Raw genomic sequence first — 25,217 nt, 5'->3', positions numbered from 1 at the left:
TTAAAAACTTTTTTTAGCCATTATAGCTAGTATCACTGGTCCCTCTTTTTCTGTTGGAAGATCTTCTTTTAGTTCTTTGCTTGCACTGTACTATCATTTGGAATACGGAGATACCAGACAATGTTCTAGATTAGTCTCCTGCTGTTAGCTGTACACTTCATGCATTGCAGTGGTCAAGTTGCAAAGGCACCTGTGTTTATCTGTAGTATTGCGTATGATATATTTACATATCTTAAAAAAACAAATGCAGTATGAAACGATTCCCACCACCATTACAGGGGGACCCGTAATAACGCTAACAAAGCTAAAATGGATTAACACTCCTTTTAAAGGGGTTGCAAACGGATGGATTTATTATAAGCCTGGAGGAGGAGGTTAACATATTGAAAAAGTAGCTTCAGTGTTTCAGCAGTTTCTATACAATTGGTTAATGGGCTGCTCTGTCCTTACCAATTCACTGAGATCAATATTACGATATGCTGTTTGATTTTAGACCTTTTTTTTAAGTTTAGAAGTGATATGTAAGACTCATCATACAAAAAATAGTAGGAAATGTTACATGTTTTGAGTGCCTGTATTGTACCAGGAAGTGACACTGTTGGAATCCTTCAATTAAATACTGTAAATGATAAATAAAATTTCTGATTTCATTCTAATGTTGTTTTTAACTGTAATGTTTTGTACATACAAACCGTATGTGTCTTGGCTCCCCCCCCCCCCCCCCCCCACTTTCTTTTGGGGCTTTTGGCTTAAAATGCAGAGTGATTCTGAGTTTAACCTGCACTGGGGCAGAGAATTGAATGTTAAGAAGAATTGGTGACCTGGGCTTTAAAAACTCAGGTCTCACATCAGAAATACAGATCCTTTTATTATAATTTTTTTTAAATTAATTTTGTGTTTTTGTTTTCTCTCCAAAGCTCACCAAAAGGCAGCACTAGTGATAAGAACATGGATTTTAAAGTACCTAAATAGTTTAAAATCTCAGTTTTTCAATGTACATGAAACAATACAAAGGATATTTTTTGTTTTAAATAAGGGAGTCGTCATGTTTCACTACACCAGTTCCATGAAGTCACTCCTTGGGGGGGGGGGGGGGCAAGAATGCACCTTGTTCATAGAGACATCGTACGGTACTCGTCTATGATATTCATATTACACATCGTTGTAATTTGTCAGCAAAGCGAAGTAAAACAAAAGAGATGATGCTGTTTAAGAGTTGGTGCATACACATTTTATTGATGAGTCATTTTCAGGGATGAAGCTGGTCTACTCTTTCGGTTTGTCTTTGATCGTGATTAGATATTTCTGATTATCCGTGACAGGTCCCATAATTAATGTTGTGTGTATTTTTTAAAATATATATATCATATATATATATATATATATATATATATATATATATATATATATATATATATATATATATAAATTTCCCCTGTTCTACTTACATGGAATAAATCCAAATAAAACTTGTTTTTTAAAAATGGAAAAAGTATTAAGGCCCTTTTTGGCACATTAATGTCTCAAAAAATGAATTTGTCTGAGTAAATCAAGTTACAAAAATAACCTAAACTATTCTCTAAATCTAGGAATACTGTACAAAAAAAAAAAAAAAAAGACGCTTAATGAAGTTAGAATTTATTACTTTACATTTCAGAATGTTGTAGCTTGGAAAATCTTTCTGGCAAACACCATAGGGTCCCACTGTGGCTGAAGGCTATCCTTAGCTGTCCTTACTTGGAGAAGAGTCTCAGTATTCCCCATTCTGAAATAAACTAGTAACACGTGGGCAGAAAATCCATCCTTACAAGAGAAATTGTCTTTAAAAATGAGCAGCGCAATTCCAACATTCATAAAAAAAAATAAAAATAAAAATTTTAAAAAAACTCACCGAGTGGTTTTTGGGAACGCTAGTAAAGATCCATCACAAGACATTTTTTGTGAGTCGTGATAAATCAGAACTGGGATCTTGGATTGTAGCATTCAAAAAGTTCAAATGTCATCTGCAAAGCTACAAAATAACATTATTATTAATGCAATTATTAATGCAATCTTGGAGCCTCAAAGCAGGGACAATAAACAGGGAACAAAGGCTTCCTGAAGAAAAGGATTTTGGTACTTGTGAGCAATCCAAGTTCGATACAGACTGATGTCTTTATCCTGTACACCCTTAATGCAGTACTGTAAATCTTGATTCAGCTCCGGGAGCTGAAGATGCACTGTCAATGAAATCTGCAAGGTTTAAAAAATAATGAGAAAATCCTGACTTACCATTCTTCCTGTCATTGCCCAGATGAACCCAGGGGAGGGGAGGGGGGAACGAACTACCTATGCCCTTCCAGTCCAGGTTTGTATCCTTTAAATTGCACTTGTAAATTATACTTTTTTAACCCATATATAAAAATAGCTGCCCTGGTGCACAATCACCTGTCTGCATTGCTCTCTTTAGCTGCTTTTTCTTCCTCTGTGGTGGTGGGTTGTGGAGGGAGCGGGGCTGGCGATGGGCAATCTTTCTCCCTCGCCAAGCAGAACTGCAGCTCTGATTTCCGCGCCAGTGCGGCCCGTAACTGCCCGCGGATCTCCTCAATGCGGCTCTCCAGCTCCACCAGCTCAGTATTTCGTGGTGAGGGGGGTGAGGTGTCCGAGCAGGAAGAGCGGCCATTCTCGCAGGGCCTAGGTGCCCCCTTTGCCACAGCCCCCTCCCTGCCCGCCGCCACCACCTGAGCCAGGAGCCGGCCGCTGTTGAGGGTCTCCAGGTTGAAGTGTACCCGCTTGTTGTCCCTGCTCTCCTGCGCATTCTTATTTCTCTTGTTGTTCCACATGGCTGGGGGAGGTGGGGGCTGGACCCTCTGAAGGTTGCAACTGGATGAGATAAAGAGGGAGGGAGTTAGTGCTGGTTTTACACTGCCACACAGTAAAAACAAAAAAGCTCAAAACTCCCGACTCCCACTGGTGTAGGAAAAGTAAAAAAAGTACCTCCACTCAAAAGCCAGACTAGTCAATCGAATATGTATACGTATGTGGCCATTTTTATTTATTTTTCAGTGTAAGACACTATAATATAGTTATCCTAAAGTAGTCTTTCTGTAAATTTTAAAATAAGTGATTGACAAAAGCTAGGTAAATTCCTAAACTGTCTGTGCAATTGGAAAACTTCATGTGTGTTGTATGCATGCAGGTTTGAGTTTTTGAGGATGCGGTACCTTTTCTCTGTTTTTGACTGGTTTTGGTTCTTGACATCCTCAAAACTCATGTTCAAAGCGCGGTGGATTTTCTGGAAGAAGAGGAACAAGTCAATACCTTCACTTTCCAAGTCACTGTGTGTGTGTGTGTGTGTGTGTCTCTCTCTCTCTCTCTATATATATATATACACACACACACACACACACACATACAGCAGTGTGCATATTAATTAGAACACCATATTGTGCATATGAAATCAAACCAGTAAAACGGAAAATCAAAATAGGCAAATTAGTGATTGTCTAATTTGACTGATAACTTTAATAGGCGACACGTGCATTTAATTAAAAATATTAAGTGAAAAGGAACACAGAGCCACAAATGATCAAATGCATGAGACTTTTTAGAAGTGGTTTCATTAGAGCACAACGTAGTCTAACACTCTCACACCCTGAGGTTTTCATGTAGGTAGGCCCATAATTGATATAAATGACAAATCTTCTGCTGTTCTGATACATGTGCACACTGCTGGATATAGCTATGCGCTCTTCTGTGTAACTGACCTCTACTACGCATGGAACCGCTAGCTCTCTAACAAAGTCATCAAATCAAGTTTAAAACTTAAATTGTGTGCATTCTATAAGTTTTTTTTTTTTTTAAAGTTAACAATAAATGCTTTCTGTCAAAAAACATTTCACATCCATCTCCAAGAATAAAGTGCCCAGTTGTGTGAAGATGTGGTCTCTAGAGAAGGGGCAAAATAATATATCGATCAATAGATAGATAGCTCGATAGACATATCAATAGGGGGTGAGCGGCCCTGTAAAGATGGAATAGAAAGTGACTCAGTTAATCCAGACACAACTGGCAAACTTGGCCCCCACTTTTATTTATATCGCTACTAGTTCCTACTGCAATAATATAGGGGGCCAGGTTTGCAAATGTCTGTTTTAACTTGGCAACTTTTACATTGCATGACCCCTTTTGTGGATAGCACATCTTCATGATCCCTTTATGCTAACAAGGCTATTTATTTTTCACATGTGGCATATCCTGTATATTGTGGAAACATTGCAGATTATTGGAGATGAGAGCTGGACTGGGAGCTGTGGTTTTACCTGGCTGGTGTGGAGCCAGTACTTGAATTTGTCCCTCTTGCGGATATGAGGCAGGATGAGCCGGTAGAAGGCGTGCTCTCCAGCCAGGGTGAGGAGAGCCCCGCTGACCCCCACACTGAGCAGCACGAAGAGGCCTGAGAAGTGATTGATCCCCATCTGCAGGGTCTGGAGAGAGAGAGGCGAGAGAGAGACCACCATGCCCTGTGTGAGGAGCCTGCTCTGGGTTACGAGTCTCTACTGAGGGCTGATTCACTGGGGCGTCAAGCACTGCTAGCTACCACACTGCCATCCTCCCAGTCTCTCAGCTCCACTAGAAAGCAGACTGCAACATGATTCAACGCTATAGTTTCAGGGTATGAGGAAGAGTCAGTTATCATACTGCATTTTTCCACAAGAGGGCGGTGTGAGTTCATTTAAATTATTTCCTGAAGTACCTTTCCATCTCTAAATAGAATGAAATTTCATTTTTAAGATCATTTTACCTACTTTTAATGTGGGTGCCGTCTTTTAGCAAGTCCTCAATAAGCTGGTTGGATATTATGGGATGTGATAAATATTAAAAGATAATATCGTTTTAAGATGTGCAAAATTGCACAAGTGGGGCCTACAAAGGATTTGCTGTGGCTGAGTGGGGGGGCTAACTGTACTCAAGTGGTCCCGACAGCAATATAAAGGCGAGTGAGAGCCCTGATCTTGTTTAACCTGTAAAGGCCAAGGAAGCAGTCTGGTTAATTAACTGATACTAGATCTGAATTCCTACTGATTAGATACTTGGGCAGGTCAGCCTGTCTTTCTTATGCAGTAGGCTCCATTTTATCGGGACACCTCGGGAGATGTAAAAATATTCCTGATGAAGCGTCTGACCCAGTTAAACGAGAGGCATTTGAGAGGACCCGAGTCCCACTTCTAGTAATAATCCACGACATGCACAAGAGAGAAGTATTTTTTACTATTTCTGCATTAAGCTGTCTTGAATGCATTTGTACTGTGGGCTAAGCTTTGAGATGCAGACGTGGTTTTTATAGAAAGTTTTCATTATAACTTTTGAACTTGATAACATTGATTTCAAAATCCAATTGATGCCTGTGATTAATACGTTTTTGAGGCTAATTTGAAGCTATTAATATGTTTCAATATTCATTAAAGCAAGTTATTAATCAAATTGATTCATCTTGTTACATCATTTTGGATTACTGCCTTGTTCACAGTCATATATAAATAATGTTATAATATATTTTGTTAAAAAAAAAAAAAGTTTTCTGACGGATTCAAATTTTGCTGCTCATGTATTTATTTTCAAAAGGTTTTTCTTTAGGTTAATTGCTGTAGCCGTGTTTAAGCTGAGAGTCTGGGAGAGAGGCAGTGTGGTCTAGTGGATAGAGCTGAGTGACTGGGAGGGAGGCAGTGTGGTCTAGTGGTTAGAGCTGAGAGACTGGGAGGGAGGCAGTGTGGTCTAGTGGTTAGAGCTGAGTGACTGGGAGGGAGGCAGTGTGGTCTAGTGGTTAGAGCTGAGGGACTGGGAGGAAGGCAGTGTGGTCTATTGTTTAGAGCTGAGCAAGGCAGTGTGGTCTAGTGGTTAGAGCTGAGGGGCTGGGAGGGAGGCAGTGTGGTCTAGTGGTTAGAGCTGAGTGACTGGGAGGGAGGCAGTGTGGTCTAGTGGTTAGAGCTGAGGGGAGGGAGGCAGTGGGAGGGAGGCAGTGTGGTCTAGTGGTTAGAGCTGAGGGACTGGGAGGGAGGCAGTGTGGTCTAGTGGTTAGAGCTGAGGCTGGGAGGCAGTGTGGCAGTGGGAGGGGGAGGCAGTGTGGTCTAGTGGTTAGAGCTGAGGGACTGGGAGGGAGGCAGTGTGGTCTAGTGGTTAGAGCTGAGAGACTGGGAGGGAGGCAGTGTGGTCTAGTGGTTAGAGCTGAGTGACTGGGAGGGAGTGGGGTCTAGGGTTAGAGCTGAGACTGGGAGGGAGGCAGTGTGGTCTAGTGGTTAGAGCTGAGAGACTGGGAGGGAGGCAGTGTGGTCTAGTGGTTAGAGCTGAGTGACTGGGAGGGAGGCAGTGTGGTCTAGTGGTTAGAGCTGAGGGACTGGGAGGGAGGCAGTGTGGTCTAGTGGTTAGAGCTGAGCAAGGCAGTGTGGTCCAGTGGTTAGAGCTGAGGAGCTGGGAGGGAGGCAGTGTGGTCTAGTGGTTAGAGCTGAGGGACTGGGAGGGAGGCAGTGTGGTCTAGTGGTTAGAGCTGAGAGACTGGGAGGGAGGCAGTGTGGTCTAGTGGTTAGAGCTGAGTGACTGGGAGGGAGGCAGTGTGGTCTAGTGGTTAGAGCTGAGAGACTGGGAGGGAGGCAGTGTGGTCTAGTGGTTAGAGCTGAGGGACTGGGAGGGAGGCAGTGTGGTCTAGTGGTTAGAGCTGAGGGACTGGGAGGGAGGCAGTGTGGTCTAGTGGTTAGAGCTGAGAGACTGGGAGGGAGGCAGTGTGGTCTAGTGGTTAGAGCTGAGAGACTGGGAGGGAGGGAGGGAGGCAGTGTGGTCTAGTGGTTAGAGCTGAGTGACTGGGAGGGAGGCAGTGTGGTCTAGTGGTTAGAGCTGAGGGGCTGGCAGGAAGGCAGTGTGGTCTATTGTTTAGAGCTGAGCAAGGCAGTGTGGTCCAGTGGTTAGAGCTGAGGAGCTGGGAGGGAGGCAGTGTGGTCTAGTGGTTAGAGCTGAGAGATTGGGAGGGAGGCAGTGTGGTCTAGTGGTTAGAGCTGAGTGACTGGGCGGGTGGCAGTGTGGTCTAGTGGTTAGAGCTGAGGGGCTGGCATGGAGGCAGTGTGGTCTAGTGGTTAGAGCTGAGTGACTGGCAGGAAGGCAGTGTGGTCTATTGTTTAGAGCTGAGCAAGGCAGTGTGGTCCAGTGGTTAGAGCTGAGGGGCTGGGAGGGAGGCAGTGTGGTAAATGGTAATTGAATTTGGGTCATCTGTGTTTGTAGAAGGTGGTGGAGCAGCGTAGCTCTGGTGACATGCTCACCTCAGTGACAGCGAACACCCTCTTCCCACAGGGCACCACTTTGTACCACTTGTCGTGCAGCATGTCCATGAAGCCGTCTGACTTGTAGCGGCTGATGAACTCTGACACATTGGAGGTGAAGAGAGAGTTCTGGGGGAGGCCAATCCCATAGCCTGGGAGGGAGAGATAAGAGTGGGGACCAGGAATTACAGAAGGCCCTTGAAACTGCATACAATTCAATGTGGGAATTCAACATGTAGTTATTGAGGACCAGTCTGTGTAATCACTGGGCTAACAGTGTGATTACATAGAATACAACCTAAAGGTCTAGAAAATGTAAGGATATATATATATATATATATATATATATATATATATATATATATATATATATATAATATATGCTGTAAAGTAAGAATGCTTTCAAAAATAGACATGTTAATAGATTATATTTATCAATTAACTAAATGCAAAGTGAGTGAACAGAAGAAAAATCAAAATCAAATCCATATTTGGTGTGACCACCCTTTGCCTTCAAAACAGCATCAGTACTTCTAGGTACACTTGCACAAAGTCAGGGATTTTGTAGGCATATAGTCAGGTGTATGATTATACCAAACAGGTGCTAATGATCATCAATTCAATATGTAGGTTGAAACACAATCATTAACTGAAACAGAAACAGCTGTGTAGGAGGAATAAAACTGGGTGAGAAACAGCCAAACTCAGCTAACAAGGTGATGTTGTTGAAGACAGTTTAAGGTCAAAAGTCATACACCATGGCAAGACTGAGCACAGCAACAAGACACAAGGTAGTTATACTGCATCAGCAAGGTCTCTCCCAGGCAGAAATTTCAAGGCAGACAGGGGTTTCCAGATGTGCTGTCCAAGCTCTTTTGAATAAGCACAAAGAAACGGGCAACGTTGAGGACCGTAGACGCAGTGGTCAGCCAAGGAAACTTACTGCAGCAGATGAAAGACACATCATGCTTACTTCCCTTCGCAATCGGAAGATGTCCAGCAATGCCATCAGCTCAGAATTGGCAGAAGCCAGTGGGACCCTGGTACACCCATCTACTGTCCGGAAAAGTCTGGTCAGAAGTTGACTTCATGGAAGACTTGCGGCCAAAAAGCCATACCTCCGACGTGGAAACAAGGCCAAGCGACTCAACTATGCATGAAAACACAGGAACTGGAGTGCAGAAAAATGGCAGCAGGTTCTCTGGACTGATTAGTCAAAATTTGAAATATTTGTCTGTAGCAGAAGGCAGTTTGTTTGCCGAAGGGCTGGAGAGCGTTACACGAATGAATGTCTGCAGGCTGCATTTCTGCAAATGGAGTTGGGGATTTGGTCAGAAATAATGGTTTTCTCAATGCTGAAAAGTACAGGCAGATACTTATCCATTATGCAATACCATCAGGGAGGCATCTGATTGGCCCCAAATTTATTCTGCAGCATAAAAACCCCAAACATACAGCGAAAGTCATTAAGAACTATCTTCAGCGTAAAGAAGAACAAGGAGTCCTGGAAGTGATGGTATGGCCTTCACAGAGCCCTGATCAACATCTTCGAGATCTTCATGAAGAGAGAGAAGCAACTGAGGTTGCCTAAATCCACAGAAGAACTGTGGTTAGTTCTCCAAGATGTTTGGGCCAACCTACCTGCCGAGTTCCTTCAAAAACTGTGTGCAAGTGTACCTAGAAGAATTGATGCTGTTTTGAAGGCAAAGGGTGGTCACACCAAATATGGATTTGATGTAGTTTTTCTTCTGTTCACTCACTTTGCATTTTGTTAATTGATAAATATAATCTATTAACATGTCTATTTTGGAAAGCATTCTTACTTTACAGCATTTTTTCACACCTGCCTAAAATTTTTGCACAGTACTGTATATATATATATATATATATATATATATATATATATATATATATATATATATATATATATATATAAACGGATATGTGTCTTGGCGACTAAACTTTCGAGATCCAGCCCAAAATAACTTAAAAACACGTGTTTTGTTTTCTAATAGCCACAGCAGTCTTTACTTGTAGGTAACTGACTTTATTTCCTGGACCCATTTCTGTATGATTATTTGTCATCTTTACTAATTATTTCAGCTAAATTTGCTTCTAACAAGAATGATGGAGAGGAAATGAAGTGGGGAAAAGATCTTATACAAGAAACTTTATTATTAACTAGGCCTTCATAAGAAACCAAGTCAAGTAGCGAAATGCTTTGCCTGGTCCCTTTTTTACTCTGATTATAAGTATGCGGTGGGCGTATTATTCTACGCTTTTCAAACCGGGATCCTTGAAGACCCGCCCTGACAAAGTTTTGGGATCTGTCAGCTACTAGAAGCAGGACAGACACTGATAGCCTCCTCTCGTTTGTAAATGTTTTTATATGATTTAACATGAGTTTTTAAATTTCAACACAAAATGTGGACTGTTACGTAATGCGGTGTATGTGAGTGACTAACTGTACAAAGCGCAAAGTTTTTAATTGAATCCCTCCCACCTCCTTTGGACAAACCCTGACGAGGGTTATCTCTGTGTAATTCACCCAGTCCCATTGGTTCTCAGAATGTCAGATTTCCAGTGTATAAAGTGAATTTGTAGTGGCATTAACTGTGCTGGGATCACCAGTCCTGTCAGCCAGCATGCTGATTTGCAATCTTGCCGGCTCATTCCACTTTGCAGGACAAGCAGCCCGTTCACCTTTGCAACTTTCCTTAAACAGCTCAGGAAGGTTGTCCTAAAAATTAGCTGGTCTCAGAATATCAGGTTTGCCCTACAGCTATGGCCAAATGCTTTGCATCACCTACAATTTTAGGATAGAGATGTAATAGCTTAATTTAGATCTTTTATTTAACTTAATGTGATCAAAGAAACTGCAAAATGATATTGCAAGTGTCTACCGAAAGCCATAACAGTAGGACAGTATTTCATTTTAGATTTGGAAATGTCCCATTTTTCAATTTTTGACAGCTTTTCGTTAAGTATATGGAAAACTACAAAGCGGTTTGTAATTCAATATGTTAATGTAACATTATTCAGCAGGTTTCATTCGACTTTATGAAGCTAATTCAGTTAATTCTATAGGGTGATGCAAAACCTTTGGCCATCGCGGTCTGGACACGTCGAAGTATGACTGAGATAAACCTTTTTTGCACTTTCTTTAACTCTCGAATATAGCAAACGTGGATTTTCATTTGAACACATGAAGGGTCATATTTTCAAAGCTTGTCCTCCGTTCTTTAATTAACTCCTATTTTTGGAAAGAAGAAAAAAAACACATTGATGAGGAAAAATGAAACTCCTAGAGAGGGCTGAAGGGAACTTGAAAAAAATACTTGGTTGTTTTGGTTCTAGTTAATTAACAGGCGCATTAACTCTTTTAAAAAGTCATTAAAGATATCTGATGCTACTTTTAGGTTAAGGAAAGTTCTCAGTTTTATTCTCAAGATATCTGATGCACTTCCTTGATCACCTCATTCTAATATGGAAGCAGCTGTTCTGTAAAACATTGTGCAGGGATGTGTGGCTCACCTTCGATGGCAAAGGGCTTCCCTACAGTGAGCAGCTTGCAGTCTGTGTCGATGGATACTTCATAGTCCAGTAGAGCCTTGTCCATGATAAAGGCGTCCAGCTGAGGTGGATCTGTCCTTCAACACACAGGGGAAGACAAGGTAAGAGCAAGACCTGCCCCGGGACTTTCACAGTCTTCACAACTTCAGGACAAGGTGCACTTAATGCACACATGTAGAGAAAAAGACTGGAGACACCAACCAGTAAAGAAATATAATCCTTCAGGTATGATCTTATCAAACACAAAGGATCCTTGGAATTGAGAGTTGACAGGATTACAGGGGTATATGGAGACATCTGGATGCCTGTCTATCTCTCTGTATATTTGTACATATATTTAGGCTAATTCACTTTGACTAAAGCTTGGTAAGGTCATTTTTAAGGAAGTTTTGAGTGTCTTGCACCATATGGAGACCGTTTTGTATTTGCTTATGTTCTAGTGTCAGATTATCTGTTCTGAAAACCCCTTCGTCCCCCAACAGTCCCTTACTTGAGGTTGGCGACACCGTCTGGGGTGGTGGGCTCATTGAAGCGTCTCATGTACTCATGCATCTCGGGGAAGCTCTTCTTCATGTAGTCCTCTGCACTGCTCTCCCGGACCGTACCAAAGCGGAAACCATGGGAGGGGTGGTGCAGCTAGAGCAAAGAGAGAAAGAGAGACACCCCTCAAATCAGTGGTATGGTCCTGCAGATCTCAAGGTTTTTCAAATGGTGCAGTCAATGCTAATAATAATAAAAAATAAATAAAACTTGTGAATGTAATAATAATAATAATAATAATAATAATAATAATAATAATAATAATAATAATAACAAAGCTTGTTAAACACAAACCAAGTAATGCACACCTTTTAGATTTCATATTAATAGGTGAGTAATAATAGGTGAGCTTTCACTGGTAGTCTCTGCGGAAAAACAATAATAATATAAAAACAACATTACACAGCATCTCTCTTATTCCAGTTCACACATGGGTGCTTTTTAGCCGAGATCTTTGGATGCCATTAATGAGGAAAATGAATGGATTTTAAAGGGGATTCCATCATTAGAATGAGCTTTTCCCTTCATTGGGAACAGTCAGCACACTTAAAATAACCAAGCTAGTGTTACATTGTATTACAGCTTCCAGGTAATTGTTTTAATGACTGAATTGATTGTGTTTTAAACTAGTGTATTCTTCTTATTGAACTGTGTGTGTTCTTTGGGGCAGCCCTGTAATAATTGGCCTTTCCAAATGACCAAGTACATAACCTCCAACTGGTATTGGGTTCATTGAGTTGATTCAGTCACAGTCACCCTGTCCACCGCTTCACATTGCTGGGACATGATGACTGAAACTGATACCATGATAATCACAAAGACTTTCAAATGACAATTTCATTATTGTTGTATCAAGGTGTTTGCACTATGGGTCCAGGAGCTGCTCCCAGCATTAGTTCGTGCCATAGACATGACATAGGCTAGACCACCCAGAGGCATATTAATAAGCAGCAGCACCATCTAGTGCACAGTAGTGTATTGCCAGCAAAACTAAAGGAAACTTGATCCACAGATGCAGAATACTAAATGGTGGTGTCTTATACTCCCTTTGGCATATCTAGCCTATACATTGCATATAGTAAGTATTCACCCCCCTTGGATGTTTTCACAATTTGTTGTGTTACAACATGAAATCTTGATGCATTTAAATGGGATTTTTAAAAAAAACAAAAAAAACAATTAAAAATAAAAAACTGAAATGTGTTCATTAGATAAGTATTCACCCCCTTTGCTATGACACTCCTAAATAAGCTTGGGTGCAACCAATTACCTTCAGGATTCACACAGTAAGTTAAATGGAGTCCATCTGTGTGCAGTAAAAGTGGTTCACATGATTTCAGATTAAATATACCTGTCTCTGTAAGGTCCCACAGCTGGGTAGTGCATTCAAAGTAAAGATACTACCATGAAGACCAAGGAGCTTTCAAAACAACTCATGGATAAAGTTGTGGAAAGGCACAGATCAGGGGAGGGGTATAAAAAGGTTTCAAAGGCATTGAATATCCCTTGGAGCACAGTCAAGTCGATCATTAAGAAGTGGACGGTATACGGCACCACCCAGAATCTGCTTAGAGCAGGCCGTCCTCCCAAACTGAGCAGCCGGGTAAGAAGGGCATTGGTAAGAGAAGCCACCAAGAGGCCAATGACAACTCTACAAGACCTACAGCATTCCATGGCTGAGATGGGAGAAACTATCCATGTGTCAACAATAACTGAGGTACTCCACAAATCTGGCCAGTATATACGAGTAGCAAGAAGGAAGACATTTACAAGAATAGGTTGTGTAAATCAAAGGAAAAAAAAATCCCATTTAAATGCATCAAGATTTCAGGTTGTAACACAACAAACTGTGAAAACATCCAAGGGGGGTGAATACTTACTATATGCACTGTATGTGTGTGGGTGTGTGTGTGTGTGTTTGTGTATATATATATATATATATATATATATATATATATATATATATATATATATATATATATACTTTCAGTCAATCAAAAAAATATCACCTTCCCCCTCCACCAATCACATATCTCGCCCAACCAGCCAGACGATAGACCCTGGCGTCCAGCAAGCGGGTTTGAGCCGTCAGTGTATCTGGAACCTTCTCCTCCCCCACCCTCAAGCACATAACATCACAAATGGTAAAATAGACTTTATGCTGTGATGTATAAGAATTTCTTTTATCCTAGGGCCACCCCATTCTGGAAGCGGCGGTGGGGCTTCGTCAAGAACCACTGAACTCACCTTGGCGTCATGGATTCCTGAGAGCTCCTCGAAGGTCTTCTCTCCCACCATGACAGCAGCCAGGTTGGCCGTGTAGCTGGAGAGCACCAGCAGGCAGAAGATGGCCCACAGGTTCATGAGGAAGCGGCCGGTCCAGCACTTGGGAGTCTTGCTGGAGACTGTGCGTCCGAACAGGATGGCGTAGCAGAGATTGAGGGCTGAGGAGTAGGAGAACACCTTCTTGCGGTTCCGTCCATGTGGGGTCATCCCGTAGGGGCTCTTCCACTCATACAAGGTGAGGAAGAGGGCGGTCAGGTGGAGAGCCACGAAGATGCCCACCCACATTGACCAATGCAGGGGCCACATGAAGGCACCAATGGGAGCGGCAGTATCCTTGCTCCGAACCAGGATGCCCAAACTAGTTGAGAAGAATGGGCTGGTGAAGTCCATGACTTTGCTCCGGGCTGAATTGATACTGAAACTTGTGACCGCCATGTCTGCAGCACCACTCATAAGATCCCCCACCAGCCCGGTCCAGCGACCGTTCTTCCAGGCTCCGTATTTCCCATCACCAACTATGTAAAGGTCGAAATCAAATCTTAAGTCCTCCGCCAGCTTTTCCAGTAAGTCAATGCAGTAGCCATAGCAACACTTGCGGAAATCGTATGGAATCGATGCGTTACTTTCCTGGGAAAGATGTCGGAAGTACCTGTCTATGGTTTCCGAGTCATTGGTCCGAGGGTCAAGGCAGAACTCACCAGCTGGGCAGCTCCCATCTTCATCCACATCCCTGGTGAAGACGAAAGGATGCTCCACCAAAGTGACCACACGCAGCCGGGTTCGAGAGCTACCCCAGGTCCCGTCTCCCCTCACCCCCCGGCTCCCTGGCCCCCCTCCCATTCCTGACTTCTTGTGTAAACCCCTGTCCTGCCAGAAGCCCTGCTCCTCCACCACCAGCCGTCCTCTCTTCCAGTTGCCCACCGTCACCCAGGTCGGCTGGCCCAGCGGGTCCCTCTGCAGGCTCCAGATGTGGAAGAGAGGGGAGGTCAGCACCTGGGAGGAGTTCCCTACGGCTACAGGGCCTGTCTGTCCGGTGAATGAGGTGTGAGCCAGGAACCTGCAGGATAGACACACATGATCCTCAAACACTTTTCCACATCTTTATCAGCACAATTTCTTTATGAAAAGAAAAAGGCAGCAGTTATTCTTAACTTGATATCATTTTTAAATATCTCATTATTGCTGTGTTTTGTATAATTCTTTGCTGTTGTTTCCGCTAGTGTAATGGACAGTGCTGTGAGACGGACACCCCTGTCGTTAACATGAGGGTGAAATGCAAATGCATAGCAGTTGAGACGCTCACTATGACTCTTATACTGGTTTTATTTAACCACTGCTTCTGAAAAGATTCCTAGACATAAAAAGTGAGGAAGCGGTTTTGAAAATGATCCCCTCTACAACTACAGTGAGGTAGTAAAAGGAAATCTCAACACAAAATCAATTTAACAGAGGAGATAAAAATGACAGCAGCGGACATTTTTCTAAATATCACTTCAGATATTCAGCTTTAAATCTTCGATTTCTCATTCGATTTTTGTTCTAGTTTTAAACATCACATGCATTTTATTCCTTTTGGAAATTTTGACTTCAAACTAGGACCCTGAATACTTTAATTTTTTTACAGTTTTTTCTATTGCCTGCTACACATTTGACAATAACAACTGAAAGCATTTTTGCCCAGGACCATGCAACACCTTCAAAATGCAATCAGCAGATAAGTTCTGCACAAATATTTCTACACATCAATGGCGTCATGCATTAGTTACAGTAGTTTAAATGTGACCAGCGTTCAGTGTCGATAAAAGATTATACTTGATGGAATGGATGACTAGGGGTATTGATAATATATCAGAGGTTAATTAGATTGTCCAAACCACTAAAGGGACCCAAGCACATACTTCTGTTTTTAATTGATAAAAACACGGTTAAAGTCCATTTATTTTGCTTGCCTTGCCTTCCAGGAAGTTTGCTACTACTTTACTTCCTAGGCCATTTCACCCCTGCAGTGTCTTCTGGGTCACGTTACTGGCTGAATGCATGCCAGTCATTCAGGGGAAGCAGCTGATTGGTTGATATTGACAGTGAAGGAGTGGGGACAGTTTAACCCTCCAAGTGAAATAACAGAGGAAGGGGTGAAAAGCATGGCTTGCAAACAGAGACTTCTTTAAATGAGTAGCATCAGGTATCAGATCAAATGCAAACTCCTGTTTGCTCTAACATGTGCTTCTTTCAGTGCTGCATTTTGGAGACCTGTGGAGCAAATGGAAGTGCCAAACAGGTTGATGGAATTACTTGGTTAGTTACAATTACATTAAGGAGAGGCAATACTCATGACAACCCCTATAGCTGAACCCTTTAGATACAGAAAACCAATTGAGTCTGTGCTCTTCAGTCATTCCCCATCTTCTTTGTCTTTCCTTGTGTGTTGGAGTGATAAACAGCAGTAGGATAATACATCCTCAAGCTGTTCCCTACAACAGGAATGCAACTGTTTTTGCTTAAAAGTTTTCAAAGCACAATATCAAGTTGCTAGGTAACTTAACCTAAAAACAGCCTCTAAACCAATTAGAGAAAACATGAATCCAATTACACTCACGCTAGCACAAAACATCTGGTTGAGGTGACATGTACCTGGCCAGGTATTGCCCAGAAGATGGCGTCCTCTCTTGGCTCCTCTTGTCATAGCAGTTGACCATGCTCTGGATAAGGGCCTGGTCCGGCCGCACTGCTACAGCCGCGGACACAGCCCTGGTCACCAGCTCTACGGCGTCCTGAATGTAGAAGTCCAGAGGTTTCTGGTTCACTTCCCCATAGGCGAGCAAGCCGAAGGGCAGGCCAAGAGTGTGGAGCACCTCAGGGGTGAGAGGCTGGCCCAGCAGCCAGTGCACTGCAGGGAGGGTGAGGCCTAGCTTCTGGGCAGAGTAGAGCACTGCTGAGATGCACTGGGGATCTGCGCCGAACAGCAGGACGGAGGAGGAAGAGGGCAGAGTCTTCAAGTGCTTGGACAGGAAGTGGAATATTCCCCCTTGCTCATCTGCCATCTGGGTCAGGTCCAGTACCGCTTCCAGCTGCCAGGACAAAGGGTGACGGCTCAGCCAGTCCAGCACTGGGGCCTCCTCCCAGCCTCCACACAGCAGGGCCGTGCCTTCCCTCCAGCCAGCAGCCTGCAGCACACTCAGTAAGAGCTCTGCCAGAGAGGACCAGGGGCTGCGGGTCAACATTTGCAGGTGGAAGGGACTCTGCAAGGAAGGGAGGACAAGAAGGAGGGTTACCTGTCTGGAAAATCAATGTCTACTGCACTGGTTTAGTTCTCAAAGCTATTTACTAATGTACCAAACAACTCAGACACTTAACATTGGTAAGTAGTCAAGTTGTTTTTCTACTGGTTTTAGAATTGGTGTCGTTCATCCTGAAAACAGTCGTTGTGCAATTTGGTCTGAGAATTAAGTTTAGCTTTTAGAAGTTTCTTCAGAAGTAGCACTCAGTAAAGATGTGTTGTGCCTCATGTCCCAAGGATACAAAGAGGTTACAACGCAAGAGGTTACACCTGGCAAGCTTTCATTCCTAAATAACGAAAGGTTATTTGTGTTACTAAAATTGGCAAAGGTAGGTGTAAATGAAGAGAGAAAGACTCCCCTCTCCTCCAGGGACCTCATTCATCTAGTTTATCATGTCAGCCTGATCTAAATTATAACCTTCTGCTTTATATTCCAGTCAAAGCCTTGTTGTCGTCCAGCTTTTGTAAGAAATGTGTCAGAGGGAGGTAATCAACTAAAAAGTGAGCTGGGAGTGTGTGGACCAGCAGGGTCCAATACTGAGCAGAAACAATCAGAGGATACTCCCGAACGTTCATGGACTATTGTAGTTATTCCATCAATCAGGCTAGCCTGTAACCAGGGTGAGCCCCGGAAAAAACAATGAGCTTTTGTCTACCGTCATTTTAAGATTGTTAGCAATTCCTGGAACTCCGATTTCCAGAAGCACACGCTTTGGATTTTCTTCCAGCTAAAACTTCTGAAGTGCATTTTGGGTTAACTTAGAAGAGCGACAGCAGCTTTGAATACTGCCCCTTCAGAGTGGCTCGTATTTTAATTACTAAAATGCTGTGCTTTTTATTCTCTTTGATATCGTCTGTGTTAAGGTTAAGTTGGTTTTGAGTTCAGGAGCTGCTCTTTAGCTGAAGTTGCCTGCCAACTTTTCTGGTAACTCTTTACTTGCAGCACAGTTTAAAATGCATGCCTCCGGGCATATTGATCCATTATTTAATCAACTGAGTTAAATAGTTAAGGTCCTGTTACTACTGAAATGCTACTCAGAAGTATAGCCATAGTAGTACCCAGCCATGCCTAGTAGTGACAAGGAGGTAAAAAAAAAATACATGCCAGAACACTGTCAGCACAGTGCCACCACGAGCGCCCACTCATTCAATGGGACGAGTCTACAAGCTGTTTAAATTGTCCTAGAGAGATATGATCAGAAATAATATAGCTGAGGTTACAAATCTGCAGCAGGACTGGCAACAATTTACAGTGTTAATCACCACTTAATGTGTGCAGCCTTTAATATGGAAGCGTAATAGGTAACCGTTAGTAACGAAACGGGCTGGCCATCTCTAAAAATACCCCACACTGTGCGAGCGTTAAGTGCGCTGTGAGTTTCTTTTTCTAAACAGGTATGTTTTAACAGTGCACCTTCTTCATTTCTCCATCTGACTTACATGAGAAAACATGAAATATTGAAAACAGTGAATAAGTGAAGGGCTCTTATACAGTAAAGTGTATCACTTGTACAATCTACTGTCCACGTGGCCTAACCATGAATTAAACAAATACGTGAGTTATAGTAAGAGATAGCTATATTTTCATAACATTTGAATGTTGTATTATGAGAGCTCAGTATTTAGGATGGTGTTCAGAAGGAACCCCCATGATAACTAATGCGCTCAGCAGAACCAGCAATAGAGAATTATACCAATTGGGTATATGTAATGGGACCATTTAAAAGTAAATAACATGTATTTGTGTTGAAATGTTTAAATGTGTAATATAATATAAGCAGTGCACACACTCTAGTAACAGGTTTGAAATATTTGTATAAATTATGGCATGGGATCCTGTCTTTAGGAAGATGATAAGCAATTCTATAAGTTTCATTTCGAAGGCGTTTTCTTTAGACCAGCTTCTCTAATTCAAGCCTTCTCATCAGAGAAGTTATTGCCGTTAGATTGAGGTCAGTGACTGATGAGCTATGAAATATTGAGTGGCATCAATATTTCTCATTCATTAAACTACCAAAGAATTTATTAAATGTCTTACAAACTACATGGAAGCAAAAGCAGCAAAGCTAAAGTTCTTTATTAGGCAAGCCTAGATTTCCTATGAGGAATATAAAACTTATATCAACATTGAATACTGCTTTTTTCATTTGGATCCCTATGGGAGCATACAATATAAGCAAATATACTATATATACAGTGTTTTGGAGAAGTATTCACCCCCTACCAATAATGTCACATTTTGTTGAATTACAAATAATGTAGGCACAGTTTTTCAAACACACTTTTTTTTATTCAAAGCTGTAGTGGTTAAACTGAACACTGTTATATGAGGAGGAGGTTAAACATCAGCAAAACTTGCAAAGAAAATGTACAAAATGAAATGTACTGGTTGCATAAGTATTTCCCTTAAGTAAGTACTTGGTAGAAGTACCTTTTGCAGCAATTCTTTTTGGATAGGGCTCTCCTTGCACAGTAGGATGGTGACATTTTTGCCCATTCTTCATTGGAAAATTGCTCCAGTTCTGATAAGTTTGTTGGGGATCATCAGTGGACTGCAATCTTCAAGTCTTGCCTTACATTTTCGATTGGATTCAAGTCAGGACTGGGCCACTCAAGAACATTAATTCTGTTCTTGTTCAACCACTCCAGAGTGTCTTTGGCTTTGTGCCATTGTCCTGCTGAAATGTGAATTTCCTCCCCGGTTTCAGAGTCTTGGCTGACTCAAACAAGTGTTTCTCAAGGATTGACCTGTACTTTGCACCATCCATTCTCCCCTCTATCCTGACAAGCTTCCCAGTCCCTGCTGAAGAGAAGCATCCCCATAACATGATGCTGCCACCACCATGCTTGACAGTTGGGATGGTGTTGACTGGGTGATGTGCAGTGTTGGGCTTGCACCAGGCGTAACGCTTGGAATTTAGACTGAAAAGTTCAATTTTTGTCTCGTCTGACCACAAATTCTTTTTCCACATGTCTGCAGTATCATCTACATGCTTTTTCACAAACCCCATACTTGCTTTAAGATGAAGCTTTTTGAGTAATGGCTTCTTTCTTGCCACCTGTCCATACAGGCCAGCTTTGTGTAGGGACTAGCTTATTGTTGATGTGTGAACACTGACTCCCATCTCACACACAGAACTTTGCAGATCTCTTAAGGTTATTGAGGGCTTCAGAATGACATCCTGAACCAGTTTCCTGCTTGCCCGGCTGCTCAGTTTGGGAGGGCGACCTGATCTGGGTAGTGTCTGGGTGGTATGATGCATCTTCCACTTCTTAATGATGGACTTCACTGTGCTGAGAGGGATAATCAGCACCTTTGAAATTTTCTTGTACTCTTCTCCTGCTCTGTGCCTCTCTACCACTTTATCCCTGACTTGTTTCGAAAGCTCCTTGGTCTTCATAGTTGCTTTGTTGGATCACTATGTGAGTTGCAGCTTGAAAGTCTTTATATACCTGAGGATAATTATTTCTAAGTTAAACCATCCATTGGTTTAACTTATAGATACAAACGAAGAATAGGCCTATCATAGGATATACAGGTCCACTAGGAATGTGATCGAGGGGGCCTTTGGTTTTCTAAAAATTAGGCTTTGGTGCCTCTGCAAATCAGGGGATGTGCTTCAATAGGACCCCCAAGCTTGAGGAAGTTGAAGAGGAAGAAGCCCCTTATCTTGAACCACAGGATCCACCTCAGAATATGCTGTCGGGCTGTCGGGCAACAGATCACTGACATGGATTTTGCCTAAACATATTTGTAAGTAAACATGTTGTCAGACCCTCCCCACACACACACCAGAGAAAATGCATTCATTATGCAGAGAAGAATTCACCGAACAATTATAAACACATTCTGTATTGGGCTAGGGAGTTCTGTCATAATTTGAAAAGCTTCATAAATGGTATACATGTATAATAACTAACAACTACAAACTCCAATGACACTTGAACCGTATTTATTTCTAGCTTACAATTGTTCATACTAAAATACTGACACAAGTAGATGTCAACATTAGAAAATAAATTCTAAGCAAGCCTTCATAAATGGCTTACCCCTGGCCCTTACAAAAAAATAATAATAATTCTGATTTAACTATCGTTTTCTCCCTGTACTTGCATGTCAGCCAGTGCCACACAGAGAGACAGACGCGGAGGTGTCTGTTGTCCCTCTAGACTTCCAGCAGATGACAGCAGCAAATCGTTCTTCTTCATCTCGTTGGCATGCAACGAGTTCCCCTTACGTAGTGGTTGAGAAAGGAAATGCTGTACGTGACCTGTGACAATTAAACTTTTCACTGCAAAATTTGTCCATTAACGATCTCATTGACTCAATTTCAAAGCTTTATCAGATTGATTTTATTAACACATTCCGTTGGAAAATCCCTTGCTGCTAAAGCTGTCATTACTAAACCTCGACACAATAGCACTGATGTTTGAAAATGAAAATGAAAATATCTGTTTGCTAAACTGCAAATTTCAGATCTGTGTACTGCAGCTAATGAAAGTACAAAACAAGTGAGATTCATAGACTTATTTTATTAGCTACATTAATTTTAATGTAACAATTTACCAAATCAGGATAGGGACAGCAAGGGCCATTGGGTTTATATCACAAGTTAAACTGAAAGACGATTTCTTACAGGAATTTAGCGACCCAAGCTCTACATTTCCTAATTTCTAAATGGGGAGTGCGAGTTCAGCTGGAATCCATCATCTTAAATTATACAACACAGCCACCATCTATCCAGCTACTTCCCAGAGCCAATATCCACAGCGCATTAGAGAACAGATTGAAATCCCCCAGGAGCTAATAGAAAATGATACTCAGTATAAGCTGTCATATGAAAATAATATTGAAACATTGGGCACTGTTTACAACTGACAAGTGAGAGATTGTTTGGTCCTGTTTGAAAATGTACTTTGAAGACATTGAAAAGGAGGTTTTCATAGAAATAGTTTAAAAAACCCATAAGGAACAACTCCAGTGTGTGAAATATAGGACAGTTATTCCTCTCACGGTGGCGCATAGTACTGAAGCCTGTAATTTCAATATTAATCCCTCATGTGTCATGTGCTAAAAGTTGATTTTGATGACATGTTTTAGTGCTACTGGGGAGGACACATCAAATGAACTTCTGAATGCAATCGAGCACTGTTGGCTCAAGCTGAAGAAGGTCATGAAAATAAGGCTTCAAGTACTGAAGGTTTGATTTGCAAAGAAGAGCGGCAAAACATTCAACAAGTGAATAACCTTCAGTTATACAAGTGTAACAGGCAGTGCTGCGTGCCTTTTACAGATTCTGTAACCTGTCGGTGAGATGAGATGAGGTTAAAAGCTCTATAAACATGAATGCAGATGAGCCCGGCTCTTAAGACTCTCGCTTGCGGTGTCACTGGTTCACACCCTGCCACACAAGCATTGAGAGATCTAGCAGATCTGTTATATACCCAAGTATAGTTTACGATCTAGTCTTGCTATCAAGTGCCTTGGAGAAGGTCCTAGGTTGGCCAATCAGCATTTAGCTACAGCGCCTCTATGTCATGGAATAGTCTGGTCAAGAGTATCCAGGATCTGATCAAGCATCAGATAAATAACCCAAATGTATCGACCAAACCAAAAATAATGACTTTGATTACATTTATTTTAATAAGTAGATTCCAAGAATTATCGAAGTGTAAGTGTTTCTGATCCCAGATTGAATGTATAGTGATATTGTCTTTTAAAGCGATGTTATTTTTAGGCGTGTGAAATTTCTGCTGTCTGTTTTTGGTCATCTTGCCAGGACACCCTTGTAAAAGAGGCCTCAGTCTCATGGGGTTTTTCCTGGTTAATGAATGAAATATATTCCGTGGTGCTGAGTGAATATTTTTCTTCCCGGATCACATTTTGAAATCTTGCAAACGCACTCTTCCACTGCTAAGGTGATTTAAAATGTTTTGCGTATTTAGCTGTTTAATTTACGGTTAAACATACTTTCTCTTTCATAAATTGTACTTGTTATACGACCAGAATAGTCCATCAACATCAATGGAGTGCTGTGTTTATTCCACTCACAAGGATGGCTGTAGACACTCAACCTCTTCAGGGATGAAAGAAGATCCTCATTCATGGAAAAGCTACAGTTCTCCATGAACACTCCTAGGGTATCTACTACTTATGCATTCCAAAAAAAGCTACACTGAATGGTTTGCTAATTCTGATCAAGACATTTCTTTACTAAATGTATCTTTACTAATCCGTTCACTTGTCATTAAAAATGCCTTGGTAGTCTTTGTATTATGTTTTTTAATACTGTGATTTGTATTTAATTGGAAAAAAAACAGTAATAACCTTTTGAAAACAAAATACAGAGAAAGGTGTACATCTTTTAAATCTGTACATCTTTTATCATACAGTTCTGATGTTGAAGTCTGGTTTTTACAGCTGCTAGCATGCATTTCATTATGACAGCATGGTTTACAGGTCCTGCCAGTCAAAGTGATGTCATTAGAAAGGATTTTGATGAACAGCTTATGAATGACTGGACTTGCAATGCAATGTACTGCTTTAAAAAGCAATTATGTTTCTTTTTAACATATGTATTAAAAATGATGGCTTATGTCTGGTGATATGAATGGCAAAGGTTAAACAATGAAACTTGAAAGTGAACCACATTTTTATGAATGATACACACTTGCAAAAGACCATCCTCCATCGTGATTGACAAAGTGTATTCATGTCACACAGTGTTACACAATCCAGCTATCAAGACAAATGATGCATATTTTAAACTGGATGCTAAAATCAATATAGAGTTTAACTTCAACTATATCTTCTGCTTCGTTCAGAAATGTCAGGCTATTATTTTATCATTTTAAGTGGATCGTTTTTGTTCTGCTAGGAGTAAAAAATAAGATCATTTTAAAAATACGAAATGAATGACAAGAAGAATACTAAAATAGATTTGATCTTTACAAGACTTTAATTGATTAGTTGATCAATCACACACTAATTCGATTTTTTTGTTAACCGACTAATTTGCCTAAAGTAATTAAAAAAAAAAAAAAAAAAAAACTTAATTAATTCAAAACCTTTGCTGCAGGTAATCTGTCCTGGTTTGTTTCAAATTAGCTGCAAGTGGATTATACAGAAGTTACTGGAGCAAAGTAATTGGAAGACATAATATTAGAATCGCTATTAATTACTATGAACAGATTACTTTAAACGAATCCTACTTTTTTAAACGTAGAATAAGGTATAATGGCAGTATGCATTAATGAAAAAATGTTTTTTTTGTGGGGATGTACACAGAAGATTTAAAAATATATATTTCAGGACTATGAAGAGGGTTTTTTGTGTGTGTGTGTGTGTGTGTGTGTGTATATATATATATATATATATATATATATATATATATATATATATATATATATATATATATATATATATATATATATTGTAAATAGTTAATGAAGTATCTGGGTGAGCCTGCTTGCTGTGTGTGTTTACCAGGTGTGGAATCTCAGGGCCGTGTGAAGAGACAGGACTACTGGGCCCAGGGCCCCCAGAAAACTAGGGGCCCCTTAATTATCTTAATTATGATGTTACAGATTTAATCTTCCATTTTTCTTTATTTACAGAGCCTTAGACTGTATATGTATCTTGTGAACCACTGAAAGAGCAATAAATACTCTTCACAATTTTACATTTTTATTTATAAACACTTGATATCCTCCCCATACTTTTTCAAATGGTTTGAGTGCTTTTGACACGTGACCTGTCTGTATTTAGTCAAACACCAGCAGCATGAACATATAAATGAACGTCCGTTCCACTGTGTGCGTGCGCATGCTAGCATTAAAGACGTATTCTAACAGACGCTGATAGTAAGTCGTGGATTTGGCTACCGACAGTCACTAATCAAGTGGGGGTGCTAAACGGAAACAAAAAAAAGAAAAATGTTTAAAAGAAGAAGCTTTAGTCGAAAACCTTCCGAAGCTTAGTGTGTTTTAAAAAATAACAACACAAAATCAGAGGCGCCCCTACAAGAGAGCTGTGAAGTGGCTGAAGAAAATGATGAGAAGCAAGGTGACATTGAGAAATTGCAGGCAGAAGAAAATGCAGTAGAACTACAACAGCCTATTACTACATTCGAAGCTGCTCAAGAAAAGGTACATTTATCTACCACACCCTGTATTGTGGAGAAAATTAGATGAAAACGCCGGGCAGCTTTGGGTTTCTAAACGTTCGTCTGTGTGTAGAAACACGGATGTAGAAA

General features: G+C 41.2%; 1 protein-coding gene across 1 annotated transcript in view; it reads right to left on the bottom strand.

Annotated features, from left to right (window-relative positions):
* Positions 1-1,439: 1,439 nt before the first annotated feature.
* The window catches only part of grin3bb (glutamate receptor, ionotropic, N-methyl-D-aspartate 3Bb), a 44,767-nt gene continuing 20,989 nt past the window's right edge, over positions 1,440-25,217 (bottom strand). Inside the window, exons 2-9 of the mRNA XM_041230302.1 lie at positions 16,317-16,924; positions 13,647-14,742; positions 11,350-11,495; positions 10,821-10,936; positions 7,287-7,438; positions 4,302-4,466; positions 3,204-3,274; positions 1,440-2,862 (exon numbers count right to left, since the gene is read on the bottom strand). Of these exons, the coding sequence (XP_041086236.1) occupies positions 2,424-2,862; positions 3,204-3,274; positions 4,302-4,466; positions 7,287-7,438; positions 10,821-10,936; positions 11,350-11,495; positions 13,647-14,742; positions 16,317-16,924 (2,793 nt within the window). The 3' untranslated portion in view covers positions 1,440-2,423. The remainder of the gene's footprint in view (positions 2,863-3,203; positions 3,275-4,301; positions 4,467-7,286; positions 7,439-10,820; positions 10,937-11,349; positions 11,496-13,646; positions 14,743-16,316; positions 16,925-25,217) is intronic.

Source organism: Polyodon spathula, chromosome 27 (assembly GCF_017654505.1).
Source record: "Polyodon spathula isolate WHYD16114869_AA chromosome 27, ASM1765450v1, whole genome shotgun sequence".
Lineage (NCBI taxonomy): Eukaryota > Metazoa > Chordata > Actinopteri > Acipenseriformes > Polyodontidae > Polyodon > Polyodon spathula.
The sequence above is the reverse complement of the archived record's forward strand: the minus strand, read 5'-3'. Positions and strand labels throughout refer to the sequence as shown.